Source organism: Stereum hirsutum (genome assembly GCF_000264905.1).
Source record: "Stereum hirsutum FP-91666 SS1 unplaced genomic scaffold STEHIscaffold_5, whole genome shotgun sequence".
NCBI lineage: Eukaryota > Fungi > Basidiomycota > Agaricomycetes > Russulales > Stereaceae > Stereum > Stereum hirsutum.
Genome location: NW_006763135.1, coordinates 960707 through 973920, shown reverse-complemented (window position 1 = coordinate 973920; position 13214 = coordinate 960707). Strand labels below are relative to the sequence as shown.

The 13214-nt window shown below is 50.8% G+C and overlaps 5 protein-coding genes across 5 annotated transcripts; 2 read left to right on the top strand and 3 right to left on the bottom strand.

Moving 5' to 3' along the window:
* Window positions 1–126: 126 nt before the first annotated feature.
* On the bottom strand, window positions 127–1486 carry STEHIDRAFT_109860 (uncharacterized protein; the record flags this gene model as incomplete). Its single annotated transcript, XM_007302665.1, has 7 exons — window positions 127–255; window positions 410–514; window positions 667–731; window positions 822–923; window positions 1097–1135; window positions 1296–1382; window positions 1456–1486. The coding sequence occupies 7 exons, from the start codon at window positions 1484–1486 to the stop codon at window positions 127–129; spliced, it is 558 nt and encodes a 185-aa protein (XP_007302727.1).
* A 918-nt stretch (window positions 1487–2404) lies between these two features.
* STEHIDRAFT_155380 (uncharacterized protein) lies at window positions 2405–3984 on the bottom strand (the record flags this gene model as incomplete). Its single annotated transcript, XM_007302664.1, has 3 exons — window positions 2405–2707; window positions 2772–3826; window positions 3897–3984. 3 exons carry the CDS (start codon window positions 3982–3984, stop codon window positions 2405–2407), a joined length of 1446 nt encoding a protein of 481 aa, XP_007302726.1.
* An 899-nt stretch (window positions 3985–4883) lies between these two features.
* Window positions 4884–9337, top strand: STEHIDRAFT_138497 (uncharacterized protein; the record flags this gene model as incomplete). Its single annotated transcript, XM_007302663.1, has 17 exons — window positions 4884–5341; window positions 5422–5623; window positions 5688–5962; window positions 6026–6545; window positions 6606–6787; window positions 6855–6902; window positions 6956–6995; window positions 7095–7118; window positions 7460–7527; window positions 7690–7798; window positions 7849–7867; window positions 7928–7999; window positions 8246–8331; window positions 8435–8558; window positions 8627–8691; window positions 8779–8891; window positions 9022–9337. The coding sequence occupies 17 exons, from the start codon at window positions 4884–4886 to the stop codon at window positions 9335–9337; spliced, it is 2721 nt and encodes a 906-aa protein (XP_007302725.1).
* Window positions 9338–9356: 19 nt separating this feature from the next.
* On the bottom strand, window positions 9357–10886 carry STEHIDRAFT_94895 (WD40 repeat-like protein). The gene is made up of 5 exons (XM_007302662.1): window positions 10684–10886; window positions 10559–10631; window positions 9771–10495; window positions 9648–9705; window positions 9357–9566 (listed from the first exon to the last, which is right to left on the bottom strand). The coding sequence occupies exons 1-5, from the start codon at window positions 10870–10872 to the stop codon at window positions 9505–9507; spliced, it is 1107 nt and encodes a 368-aa protein (XP_007302724.1). The 5' UTR covers window positions 10873–10886; the 3' UTR covers window positions 9357–9504.
* A 262-nt stretch (window positions 10887–11148) lies between these two features.
* Window positions 11149–12791, top strand: STEHIDRAFT_130000 (cyclophilin-like protein; the record flags this gene model as incomplete). Its single annotated transcript, XM_007302661.1, has 5 exons — window positions 11149–11281; window positions 11336–11731; window positions 11790–12178; window positions 12247–12302; window positions 12365–12791. The coding sequence occupies 5 exons, from the start codon at window positions 11149–11151 to the stop codon at window positions 12789–12791; spliced, it is 1401 nt and encodes a 466-aa protein (XP_007302723.1).
* Window positions 12792–13214: the final 423 nt, after the last annotated feature.

The window sequence follows — 13214 nt, the reverse complement described above, 5'->3', positions numbered from 1 at the left end:
CTAGAGGTTGCTGCTCCGTTAGGACAGGGACTCCCACCGACGACACCAGAACTACCAACTCCGCTCCCACTATCTCCTTCTCTATTTCCACCGCTCGAGTCCTCACTTTCGCGTGCAGCTGAACCACTACCTGTGCCGCCCCCGCCACGCGAGCCACCAGAGATATCTATCCCCTCCGTCCTCGTCATCACGCTGTTCAACAACGCCAAGAACAATAAATCCGACGCAGCCGCTGCTGCGTCTGGTCCGCGGAAACTACTGAATATATCGACGTCCTCATCAGGAGGTAATTCCATGTCGCTGGACTGGAAGTGGACTTTGCTATATTTGTAGCACGTTGAGGCAATGGATAATTAGCAGATAAAAGATGGAGGAGAAGGGTAGGATAGGGTACTAACACGCAGCTGACTACCCCTTGATCATCTTTAATGATCTCCACCGGGTATATCCCGTCACCGTTACAAGTGAAAACATCGAAGCTGCGGGATCTCTTCGGCGGTGTGTCTCCTGGAAGCTATCGGAGTATGTCAGAGGGTTGCCGAAAGTTATATAGAGTAAAATGCGAGCATATTGACGGTCATTAAGTTGAAGACCGTTCATGTTATAATAAAGGAAGGAAAATTTGCGCGAGGTGCATCAGGGGGTAAAACCACAAAACAAACTCACGTCCATCACCATGTCCCTAAACTCAAGCCTACCATTCCTCGGAATCTTGTAGTCCTTGATTTTCACTACAACCCTCACTCATCAACTCAATTTCTCGACGACGGTGTCGTGAATCACACAAGAAGAGGAAGAAGAAGACCAAGGGCAAGACGTACCTATAAGTGACGACTCGCACGCATCCGTCCACTTCAGGTCATGCGGATGCCACCCTGGAGGTATCGAGAAGCGATAGTCTTTCTTCGCTAGGATGAGAATTCCTGGACGGTTGTCATGTTCGGGCTATTTCGATGTCTTCAGCACGCTGCCAAAAGTCGAAGGAGGAGAGATAGGCCGGGACGAAGAACAAAGGGTAGAGGCACAGCGAGTGAGGGTGAAGAGACGAGGTACACGATCATTGGTAAAAGGAGATGGGCTAGGGCAGAAACCTCACCGTGCAGGAACCGCGGATGGCCGTCATCAGGTTCCATACCTGACCACAGTTCGAAGATCCTAAGTCGACTACGGATTTATAGTGACCTACATTACGATCAGATGGCTAGTTAGTCTTCAAAGATGTCAACTTCTCTGGCTGGCACAAATTATTTCGGAGCGCTTGCCTACGGAAGATCACAAAAAATAGGATAGCGTACCATAGTTCGTCCTCGGTTTCGGCGCTTCGCTCGGATCAGCGTAATATATCCATTCCTTGCTGAGGAAGCTAGGACGGTGATATTGACCTGTATCATAGTGAGAAAGAAATCAGGAAACACTGCATATAAATCGAAAGTGTTATTTCCGACCGTGACTGACCTGGAGCTGCTTCGGTGGGCATCATGGTCATCATGTTGACATCGATACTCACATAACCACCCTCGTAGGGTCCTGAACAATTCAAAAAAGTTGAGAACTATGGACTTCGAGGAACTAAAGCCAACGAAAATATACCGTCGATTAATACACCTGGCTGTGATAGCATATAGTAAGGTAAGACCCCTGTCAGTAACCGGCTCCCAACGCTCGATGCACTTCATCGGATTGAAAGACCGACCCGTTCAGCCTTGCCGGGCCTCCTATCACAAACCCCAATATTTGGAGCCGTAAGAGCTTTTGCATATTCCTCATACGGTAAGGGAGGCCAAGCAATGAGACCGATGAAAGGGCGATAGTATCGTGGCGTGTAGAGCTCTGCCAAAGTCAGCGAGGGCGGGTGGTTTTGTGCTTCGGGTCCCGGTTTTGGGAGCGCTGTGTACATGGTGAAAAGGTGGTGTCGCCGTCAGTGATGGCGGAGCTGTAGTGGGTGGTGGTAAGAGACAAGAGGTCCTGGGAGAAGATGTCGATGGACCACGGAGTTTTATACCACTCCAGATTGGTACGGAGCAGGGCTTCTCGCGGAGTTCGACAAGTGGTATATCCATTTCTGGACATTGATGCTGCTCGCGGTGCCCAGTTTGTGAAGGTAGATGCCATTTCTGGATGAAGAAGAAAGGAGTCGACACCGGACGAACTCGGGATGTCTACTTTCAAAACCGGATCCGCAAGGACGCCACGGATGCTGGGCTGATGAGCACCTTTCGAGAGATTTGACGATGTCCTTCATACGTGGATGCCAAAGGCGGATAAAAAGGCCTTGATATAGGGTAAATTGGGTTAAGAAAGCTCCCAAATCATGTATCTCGCCTGGATAAGCAATATTGACCACAACGGTTCCAAGAAATCCAAGAATTTCGATACCAGTCCATTGTCTGTCCGAGACCTGCCATCAATCTACGTGCTCCCCCGCGGATCCAGTAGCCAGACTCTCCTGTTCGCCATCCCTAGATCGCTGCTCCGACTCGCCGTGGTCGGAACCTCCTGCATATTCTCCGCCAAACTCCAGGGCGCCTTCCTCGATCACATAGCTCCCAACCTTCTTCCAGTCATCTTCCGGTCCCGTCCTGAGCATTGCAGAAATCGAAGGAGGACGCTCGTAGAGAGTGATATTGAACTTTGCGGTGAACGATTCGTGGCACATGGCAGGTTTGAAACCGGAGGGTACGGGGCCGGGGAGAGATATGAACGAGTCCTATCGAAAAGAAACAGAGAAGGTCAGTACATGTCCAGATTTCCGAGAAAGTGAGAAAGTATACCTTGCTCGCCAGAATTTCGACGTCCAGCCACCTCGACACCGTCCAACATTGCACCCTGACCCTCCTCATCCCTTCCGCACCCTCGACCTTCCACTGCCTCTCGACCTTCATCCCGACACCTGCGCCCCATCCATTTAAACCCACCGTTAAAGGCGGCGCAAAGTCCCATTCAATACCGACGGTGTCGTCTCTGAAACCGACTAGGTAGGCTTCAAGACCGAGGATAGACCCACCAGCGAGGGCGAATCGAACGGGTGGACGTTGATACGCTTGAGGGCTTGAGGATGCAGAAGGACTGGACGACGAGGGGGTGGATGGGCCTAAACAATGAGCCCATAACCATCCTTTCGGAAACCCTACACCATGATTCTTCTCGATATGCGCCATCGCCGTTCCACTCGCCAATATTTCTCCGGAGCTCAACCCCGCTTTGACATCCATCAACGGATCCAAATCCAAATCCACCTTCCTGCGTCTCCCGAGCTGCCACTCCGCCTTCGAGCATCCAGAGAAAACGTGCCAATGGAGCGGAAGAAGCGTTCCTAGTCTTTCGAACGGGCCTTCGGGACCCGAGATGACGGAGGTCGAGGACCAAGGTGTGCGTTCGGTGGTATGTATTTCCAGGATCAGCTCGTCCTCCTCCTCGGATGCGTCCGCGTGAGTGGATGGAGAGGAATTGACGGGCATGCGAACAAGGAAATGTTGATTCCCGGTGGAGTCGGTCTTCATATACCCTATACCGGGAACCTCGAGGCTCCAGGGCTCGACTGTCCCACTCGGAGGCAAAGAATTCGACCCGTCCGTGCGCGAATGGGTGAGTTTCCACCTCGGTGCGCACATCTCGCGGACGAAGCCTTCCTCGACGTCCCGGTCGCCCTTGTGCCCGGATGTTGAGGAGTCGTGCAAGAGATTATGATGCGGCGCGTACAGTACGTAGACCATGATCCGTTTGTCGGTGTCTGTGGCAGCCTTGACCTCGCAGATGATGAGGACGAGTGTGAGAGGAGACGCGTTTATAGGGTTGTTCGAAGGAACATGGAGGTGGGTGTAGTAGCCTAGCGACAGTCAATAAAATCGGGATAGTTAGAAGTTTATGATATGAGGCTGAAGATGAGACCGACGCACCTTCCATGGTCACATCGGTGTGAGGCGCATACGGGTCTGTCGTTGGGAGGAGGGCATTATACAGCCGGTCGGTGAGCCGCGAAAGCATATCTACCATTGTCATTCAGGCTGGTCTGATGATGATAATTGCAAAGACTGTGAACGAGCAGAAGCTTAGAGAGAGCGTGGAGAGGTCAACGAGAGAGAGCTCCAAGGCTTGAAGTAGGACCGCGAAAGACAAGTATGGAGGCGGAGGCGAAGAAGGGGTGAGAGTGTCGATGCGACATTGCTTGTTCGCTGCAGATCGACATGGTGGGATGCGACAAGCGCTCTGACGTGAATCAGGAGAAAAATCGGTTTGTGCGATGGGGTGAAGGCATTGATGTTTATGTTGACAGAAGATACTGTAACAGTAACCATTCCATGTTCTTGCTAGAATTGTAGTAAGAAGAACTTCCAGAGGAAGACAGGCGGCTGAAGGCGTTGCGCAAGGGGCCACAATCGCTGCGCTTTTGTGGCGTGCGATCTATCGCGGCCCCTGAATTATTCCGGAACCTGCCGAACCCAAGGCACAATAATACGGTTTTCGAGCGATTTTCTGTCGTTTCCAGTCTGGTTATACATCTTTTCTCCTCTCTATGTCTAGCCAATTCTTTCAACAATATGGCACTTTTGTTCAAACAGACCTTTCAGAGACTACCATTCAGTGCTTGCCATTCAATTCGGAAATTTGAACTGAGCAAAACGTCAAGACGGGCCTGTAGTACATACTGCTCCTAAACGCGGCGTAGATGCCTCTCGGTTACCTGGTCGTGCTCATCAGTGGCTTTCTCGATAATCCGCAACATAGTCTGGTCATCTGTACTGCACAGCTCCTACGCACTGCCCGAGCTTCACACGGGATCGCTGAAATTAGGCACGCTGATGTTTCGGGTTTCACCCCCAACTTGTACCAGTACCGCGACTATCCCTTGATTTCTGACCAACCGCCTTCCCTGCTTCATTGGAATGCCTATAGCTGCCTTCACGTTCGGCTCTTTTGGTGATATCCTTGCGCTCGTCGACCTCGCAATTCAAGTTCACGCCGCTCTCAGTTCTAGCGCCGGTGCCTCGGAGGACTATCAAGCGCTCGTCTCCGAGCTTCACTCGTTCTCCCAGCTCCTGCAGAATGTGCAGACTATTCATACACTGACACTCCACGGCCTTAATAGAGACCCACCAACTGTCTCCTTGCAGAATGCCATCCGATTCGCTTTAGAACGCTCAAAGGTACTACTGGACACGATTTGTGCAAAGATCGCGGGATATCAGAAGAGTCTGAGGCGAGGCGGGTCAGGAAATATGATGAAGGATTCATGGCGAAAGATTGGATGGGCTATATTTAAGAAGGATGAGATTCAGGAGATGAGGAGGCAACTGGGTGGTTGCACACAGAGCATAACGGCGCATCTGTCGGTATCGCAGTCGTACGTCCCCCAGCTTCTTTGTTCTATACCGCCTTCCATGCAAAATTATAATAGCTTGTTGCGGATTGTGGGCCATCTAGATACACTCTCGCTGGACTCGAGCAGATTTCCCGTGAAAATGGAGTCACGTTGGCGAAACTTCTTCTTCGTATGGAGTCGCTGCCCAAAGTCCTTGGATATCCATGGGAAGGCGGGACTAATGGTGACAACCGAGCCATCATATTATTTGACATGCTCGGCCAGAATGTTACCATCCCATACCAATTCTGTATAACGCAGGAGGTGAGACATTATTTTCCCTTGAATAATTGCATCGAACTTTACTGACAAACATGATATGTTACAGGATTTCGATGGCCTTCTGAAACTTTACTTCAGACATCAGGTTGGAAGGGCATTCGTCGACCGAGGAGACTACGACCTTACAAGTACTGGCACCGAATCCTTCGTAACCCCGATCGACTCGAAACAATGGAACGTAAGTGTGAAGCCGGGGCGTTCGTTGTATATGAACGCTATCCTCCGCCGTTCACTGAAGAATAATGGCCCTCGAAAATGTCCTAGCTGTCAACAGAGTGTACACAGCGCGGCCATAGTCGAACCAGACATCAGTGTCCAGTGGTGAGTACTATCAACGATCCCCTATTTCTCGAGCCTGCTTAACATGATAGCCTTCATATATAGTACTCGATGTCACACCTGGTTTACAGTCACTGAAAGCCAATCTAAAGAGGCTCCACATCATACGAGAACAGAATTTCCGGGATCTTTTGGGGAAATCCCTCATCATTCACCCACACGATCATTGGGCTCCCCGAACACCGCAAGAGAGTGTGATAGAGACCTATCTTTCCTCCGACGAGTTCGAATCCTAGAGCCGCCTCCCACTCGGCCCGCTTCCAACCATGGTACTATTGATGCCACGCAGTCTGAAGGGGCTATCGCTTGCCTTTGCGGTGATACCAATCGAGTTGGGCTTACGATAGAATGCGCGACCTGCCCACGATGGTATCACGCCGCTTGTATCGATGTACAGATCAACGTCCAAACGACCCTCAATACTGCCAGTTGGCGTTGTTGGGTTTGCGCAACCGGAACCCGAATGGACGTGTTGTGGTCTGCTCGTACCACAGGCGAGGAAAGCGACGACGACAATGCTTCGAAGAATTCGACGAAAGAAGTGACAGTCGACGTTGCAGGCGGTGTAAGGATCAACTTGCAGATGCATCAATCATCGTCCGACCTCTGACCTATACCTCAACAGACTCTGCTGATAGATTTATCGCACGAAAACGAAATACAGCCAGGACAATTCGCTTATACGACGTCGACCTCTCACGATGGTAAAACCGTCTATCATCGATTCAAAGCCGTGCCAGCCTCCTATCAGACTCCGAATGGTATGATCGTGCATGGTATACAGTGGATACCTATTGAAGTGACTAGGTACGTCGTACTTGCTCCTGTCCCGATTTAATGTGAAGACTCTGACTTATCATGCTGGTCTTCGTAGCATGGTACCCCTGGGTATTTTAGACGCTAATAGTGGTGAGGTTACGAGGTATTCACTGCTGCCCAATGCCTGGTGAATTAAGCTAAACAGAATTCCTCTAGGATTTTTGAAACTTCGATTAGGAAGCACACTTTAGACACAGTAAGACCCGGCGACGATATCTCGTAGGGCCAACGAATGTAGCGGTGATATGTACAATTGAACAACCCTCTGAAGTTCTGAACCACAGTCATCACATAGGGGCAAGCCGACAGGGTGGCGAGGGTATGTGGCGTAAATCTAGGCCTGTCTCCGATTCAGCCTCCGACAACGTCGTTCAACTTCCGCCACGGGTCAGTACCTGTCAGAATATCTTTTGGCTTAGCTGGCGGCTCTGGTTCACAATGGCCTAGACTATGATTTGAAACTACTCTCCAACATCTATGAGACTAGTACTGTGGATAAGGATTTTGCTCCTTGCCGTGGTCACTGAACAAAAGTAATGTCCACATTGAGCTTGGTCGTGATCCGTTCTGTCGTCGAAGACTCGAAGTGCTTTCGAACTCTTGAAATAGCAACTAGAGTTCCTAATTCGGCTTACATTACTCTCCATGACATCTGGGCAGACTCTCGAGAAGTACAATCCGTCAAAGTCTCTGAGCCGGCTTGCCCTTAAAGTCATGCCATGGCTGAGGTGATTCGACCCCCCATACTTTCCCGCTCCTCTTCATCCCAATCAATAGACCTCATCCATTCACAGAGACATGTCGCTTCTTCTTCCTGTTCCGGGTCCTGAAGCACAGATTCACCCTTCTTCATTGTCATTTGACGAACTCCTCACTCGAAAAAACTATAGGCCGTTCGTTGGACTCGCGGACTGGCCGCCTCAGACGTACGACGCTCATCACGAGCTGTCTACTCCTGAGGATGGTGTAATCGATAGGAGGCCTGGTATGGCTGATGCGGTGGGTTACTTTTCGTCTTGAGTGAATTTATCATTGAAATGTCACTACAGCACGGCGTCCTCATTGATGGTAAAGCTAATATGTTCGATTTTGACTAAAATGTTCTACTATTCACGCAATTCTTATCAGGACCCTGTGAGGGTGGGTATGTCAGTATCGATTTCCACACGATGCTTATGACTCCCACACAAGCAGCTCCAGGTATGTGTCAATCTTCGATTTCATTCTTCAGATGCTTTGGTAGATTGGGTCTTACCGTCCTGTCACTGGCTCACCATCGTCTAGGCCAATATCACCGCCGCGACTTTCACGGAAAATGGGAGCATTATGCGGACCCGGTACAGGTACCTAAACCAAGAACGAACTATGGTACCCCCAGTTCCTTCTTTCTTCTTTCATGGTGACCTTGCATAGTACACTGATTAGAATATTCAAACCTGCATACAGGCTTTTACAAAACCGTCGTCGACTTTGGACGTTCAAACCGCGGCAAGACGTGGAATCTGTTGACCGCCATCCGCAAGTCTGCGACGGTAAATCGAGTATTCCTTCCTGGTCTTCGCCCGGGAATATTTATCTTGTCTCCTTTTCTGTAATGGTCTCGGAATATTAACTGACTCGGAGCCTGATAAACAGCCCACACACGATATCCGTCCCGGGATCCTCATACTCGCTAGGAAAGACTACCGGTTCTCGATTCCAGAGGGCTACCATCCCCAAAATCGTGCTTGGGCAGATGGCTGCGAATCGTCCCTCCTGGGTACGGTTATCTTCCCCATGTAATATTTGAACAAACTACTTATCGCATCGCTGCGTGTCTGTTGGCAGTTAAGATCAAGGACTATGAGATCCCAGACAACGGAAAGCTGGAGTTTCGGGATGCGTTTCAAGATGTGAGTTCTTCGCATCGTGATTGCTCTCAACCTGATTCATGTTCTGATCCTCCGGTGCTGATCTTATACGCATTGCTTTATTCGTAGTCTCAGACTTCCCGAAGCAGGCCTAGCCGCAGCTTTGAAATCTTGACATGCAATGGCGATGGCATCTACCCCGTCCAAATCATCAAAAACGACAAGGGAAAGATCACTTGCGTGTCAGTCCCCTTTTCGAACCACTTCACCAGTCCAAGGCATCGTCGACTTCCAGCTCTCATCGGCACCTCACCGTCTTAACACTTTCCATAGTTAGGGCCCCCAGCTAACCTTTTATATTCCAATCGACAGCAAAGTTCGCTTCCACTCTCGAGACATGCAGCTCCCTCCCGAACCCGAGTTCCAATCTGACCAAACGACAAACGATACTTGGGACGACACGTTCTTCGCGCTCGCGAAGAAAGTCGTGGCACTGGATGCTGTAGCTCGTGCTCTTGGGGTTCGAGCGAGCGTTTCTGCAACTAATATTGGGAGTGGAGGACTTGGGCGAAGGACCGCGAGCTTGCTAGGCGGTGGTCGTGACGGGGCAAGAGCGACTGGAGTTCCCATAGACGGGATCACTCCAGAGATGCTGAGGGCATTTCAAGCTCTGGGAGGGTTGAATTGAAGGATGATATGATCTTGACGCTCTGTATGCCAATCACATTTCTGAATCCGAGCTAATGGTTCCAGTAGCAGGGCATACGACAAATTGAGAACAAGTAGACAAGAACTTTGAGCCAGTCCAGAATAAGCATAGTCGAAGTCACAGGTGAAGAAGAATGGTACAAGTGATCAGATAACACTGGGTTCGATTTCGCCGAGCAGCATCGTCCCGTCTTTACTCGCAGTGAGAACTAGAAAAGAAATAAAGTCAATAACCTGATACGCCACACGCGCCACAAGGCTGAGATGGATGAAACGAGATGGTAACGAACTGATGGGCTCTTTTGGATGGAAGTCAACCGCGGTGACTGTTCCCTTGTGTCCGGGAAGCTTAACAAGCCAGCAACCTCAGCTCAGAGAATCATGAGTATAAAATGAATATGAGCCGGACATACCTTGTACTGCACTTTGCTACTCTCCACATCCCAAATCGTCACCGTCCTATCCGCACCACCCACCGCGACTCTCCTTCCTCCGTCCTCCTTACTCCAAGCCCCCTTCAACAACGTGTTCTCAAAGCCTGCCGGTGCGCCACTCAAAACCCTATGTATCCTATTTGGGGCTGTCGAGAACGGCCTCACGTCATGGATAATCGTTTGACTCGAGAAAGACGGCGAAAGCAGATGTGTTCCGGATGGTGAAAGCGACACGGAGGTAGGCGTGTCGGTGTGGCCCGTCAGAACCGAGACTTGCTCTTGCTTGCGCAGGTCGAGGACGTGGATGTCGTTATCCAGCGCAGAAGCGTAGATGTTCGCGCCGTCCGCACTCCAGCACACCCCCGTCACTGGACATCCGACTTCGAAGATGGCGACTGGCTCTTTTCCACCCTCGTCGCCTCCCTCCCAGACCCTCACCGTTCCGTCGTCACTCCCGGTGGCGACGAGTTCAACGCCAGCGCCACCAGCAAGTGTTCGGTCAAGCGAGTTGATGACTTCACGATGGGCACGAAGACGACGGACGCGAGTGCCCGTGGCGAGGTCTGTGTATGCGAGAGTGTGGTCTGCGGAGACGGAATAGAGGAGGGGCGAGAAGAGGGACCATTGTAGGTCGAGGGTGGGAGCTTTGTGGATTGTGTTGAGAAGACCGTAGTTTGTGTTTGGTGGGTATGTGCGCCAAAGAGCTGTATATAATACATGATACTTGAGACGAATTGGGGAAGGTGATAAGAGAAAATAGGACGTACAAATGCCCCGGTCGGCAGAACAAGCTGCGATATTTTGACCGGAAGGATCGAATCTACAGCTCAATATTTCGGCCTACATGAAGCTGTCAGTAAACTTATCACTTAGTTATATTAAAGAAGCGTACTGAATGTGAGCCCGAGAGAGAAATAATTGGAGCCTCAAGGCTACTCGTCCGTTTGACCGTACGAATGAGAGCCTGGTTTCGCTCGTCATTCGATTGTGAAATGATCATCTGCTGCTCCTCTGGCTCTGCAGAAGAGCGAGCCCTCTTAATTAGGGCCCCTCCTGGCGGTGATCCTGGTCGTTTTGACATGGTGATAGGAAAGAAAGGAGAAAAGCTGAGGATGAACTGGAAAGTACGAAGGCAAGAAGAACGCGCGAGCCGCAAGCGCGTCAAAGGGTCCACGTGACCACATTTGGAGGCGTCGATGCCGTCGCGCTCGTCTTGCTCGTTCGTCTGTTCGTTCTCTGTTCTCTTGAGCTAGTGCTCCTCGCGCTGGTCATTTACTCTCGTCGTGTCTCTCAAGATTCTTCTGGTGACGACTGCAGTCTTATATCTGACGCTTTGACGCGTCTGCAGGCAGGGACCATGTCGCTTCTGCTTGAGACCTCAGTTGGGGATATAGTCATCGACCTCGAAGTCGAGGCATGTCCAAAGACTTGCGAGAATTTTCTCAAGCTTTGTAAAGTATATTATTACAACTTGAATGCCTTCTTCAATGGTGCGTCAGCCTTCTCTGAACCTAAACCACGAATCTTACTATACCTCGCCACAGTTTCCAAAGACTTTCTGGCCCAAGCAGGCGACCCTACCGCAACCGGTACAGGAGGCGAATCTATCTGGTCACTCATCTCGGAGCAGAACAAATCCTCGTCATCTCACTCTGCTCCGCGTTACTTTGAGCCCGAACTTGTTCCGCGCCTCAAACATACGGAGAAGGGGACAGTTTCTATGGCCATAGCTCCTTCCCTTGAAGGACAACCCCGTGGAGGATGCGGAAGTCAGTTCTTCATAACGCTGGCGGATAACATAGAGTACCTGGATGGGAAACATGCTGTTTTTGGACACGTGGTGGAAGGTCTGGACACGCTGGATAAGTTGAACGATGTGTTTGTGGATCAGGAGGGGAGACCATTCAAAGACGTCAGGATCAGGCATGTCGTTGTTCTTGGTATGTTGTTCGAGTATTTTTGGACTACAGTTTGACTGAACCATACGTCTTGCCACAGATGATCCATTTCCCGATCCTCCAGGGCTCGGTGTGCCCGACTCGCCACCCACCAAACCCGTCGACAACTCCACCCGTATCGCTGAAGATGAAGACCCTCTTTTCGAGCTTCCCGAAGAAGAAGCCGAAGAACAACGCCGCCTCAAAGCCGCGCAAGCCTCTGCTCTCACTCTCGAGATGGTCGGTGACCTGCCATTCGCGAACGTTCGACCCCCAGAAAACGTCCTGTTCGTGTGTAAACTGAATCCAGTCACACGGGACGAAGATTTAGAGTTAATTTTCTCGAGGTTCGGGGTAATCATGAGTTGTCAGGTCATCAGGGACAAGAAGACAGGAGATTCATTGCAGTATGCGTTCATTGAGTTTGATAAGAGGGAGGATGCGGAGCAGGTGAATTTCGTTGGACTTCTCCCTCCAATTTCTACTGCAGTATAACTAACGTTTGTTATTCGTTATAGGCCTATTTCAAGATGCAAAACGTCCTTGTGGACGATCGACGGATATGGGTTGACTTGTACGCTTTTATTTCCTCTTCAAACATTGGTTCAGCACTAACAACACAATTTTCCCCTGCAGCTCACAATCAGTGGCTCGAATGAACACTTCGTGGTCCAATAACCCCTCAATGGGCTCGCGCGGTGGCGGAAGAGGCGGCCGTGGCGGAGGTGGTCGAGGAGGTGGCGGACGCGGAGGTTTTGCAGGCCGTGACGACCTCGAACAAACAAGTCGATACAGAGAGTCTGGCGGCGGCCGAGGTGATGATTATAGTATGGTATTTGATGCTCCGAGCGAGCGGGGCTCGAAGAGGAGACGAAGTAGGAGTCGGAGTCCGGACAGAGACAGACGGCGGAGAGATAGGTCGAGGTCACCGAGGCGAGACAGGGATAAAGACAGAGCCAAGGATGGACGCGACCGTGAACATAGGAGAAGTAGGAGTCGAGAGCGAGAGCGCGATGGGAGACGGAGGACAGACGACCGTAGGGAGCGGGATCATCGGCGCTAGCCCGTCAAGTTGGCGCCGATGTTGAGTGGCACTTGACCCGCTCGTGATGATCAGTATGTGTACCTTCGCTCATGTGGCACTCGTCTTCACTTTGACGCTGTCATTGTTTGCACAATATATACAGAATCTTTCTCGTTGCTATCACCCTCTCTTTGGGACGATGTCTACCTATCCTACAACCGGTCGCTCTCTCAACGTCGGATGTATCAGTTTCACCTGCGAGGTCATCTTGATCATCCTCTGGCGCTGATGCTGCGAGCTCCAGACAAGCCGACGTCGATGCCGGGCTGTCAGTACTTCCTCGCAGGTCTTACCTTTTCTGCATCCTGTGCGCTAGGAGCTAGCATCCGCGTATATAACAGATGTCCTGTTCGCCAGTCGTTCCCCGTTTGCTGCCCCGTCTTCGAGGCCACTTGTCCATCC

Bases quoted from the DNA above. Each gene is read 5' to 3' on its own strand.
- STEHIDRAFT_94895 (XM_007302662.1), bottom strand. From the start codon at position 10,872: ATGTCAAAACGACCAGGATCACCGCCAGGAGGGGCCCTAATTAAGAGG. The intron at 10,632-10,683 runs GTACGCTTCTTT...AGCTTCATGTAG, and splicing joins CTCTCTCGGGCTCACATTCA to GCCGAAATATTGAGCTGTAG. The intron at 9,567-9,647 runs GTTCGTTACCAT...TTTCTTTTCTAG, and splicing joins CCATCCAAAAGAGCCCATCA to TTCTCACTGCGAGTAAAGAC.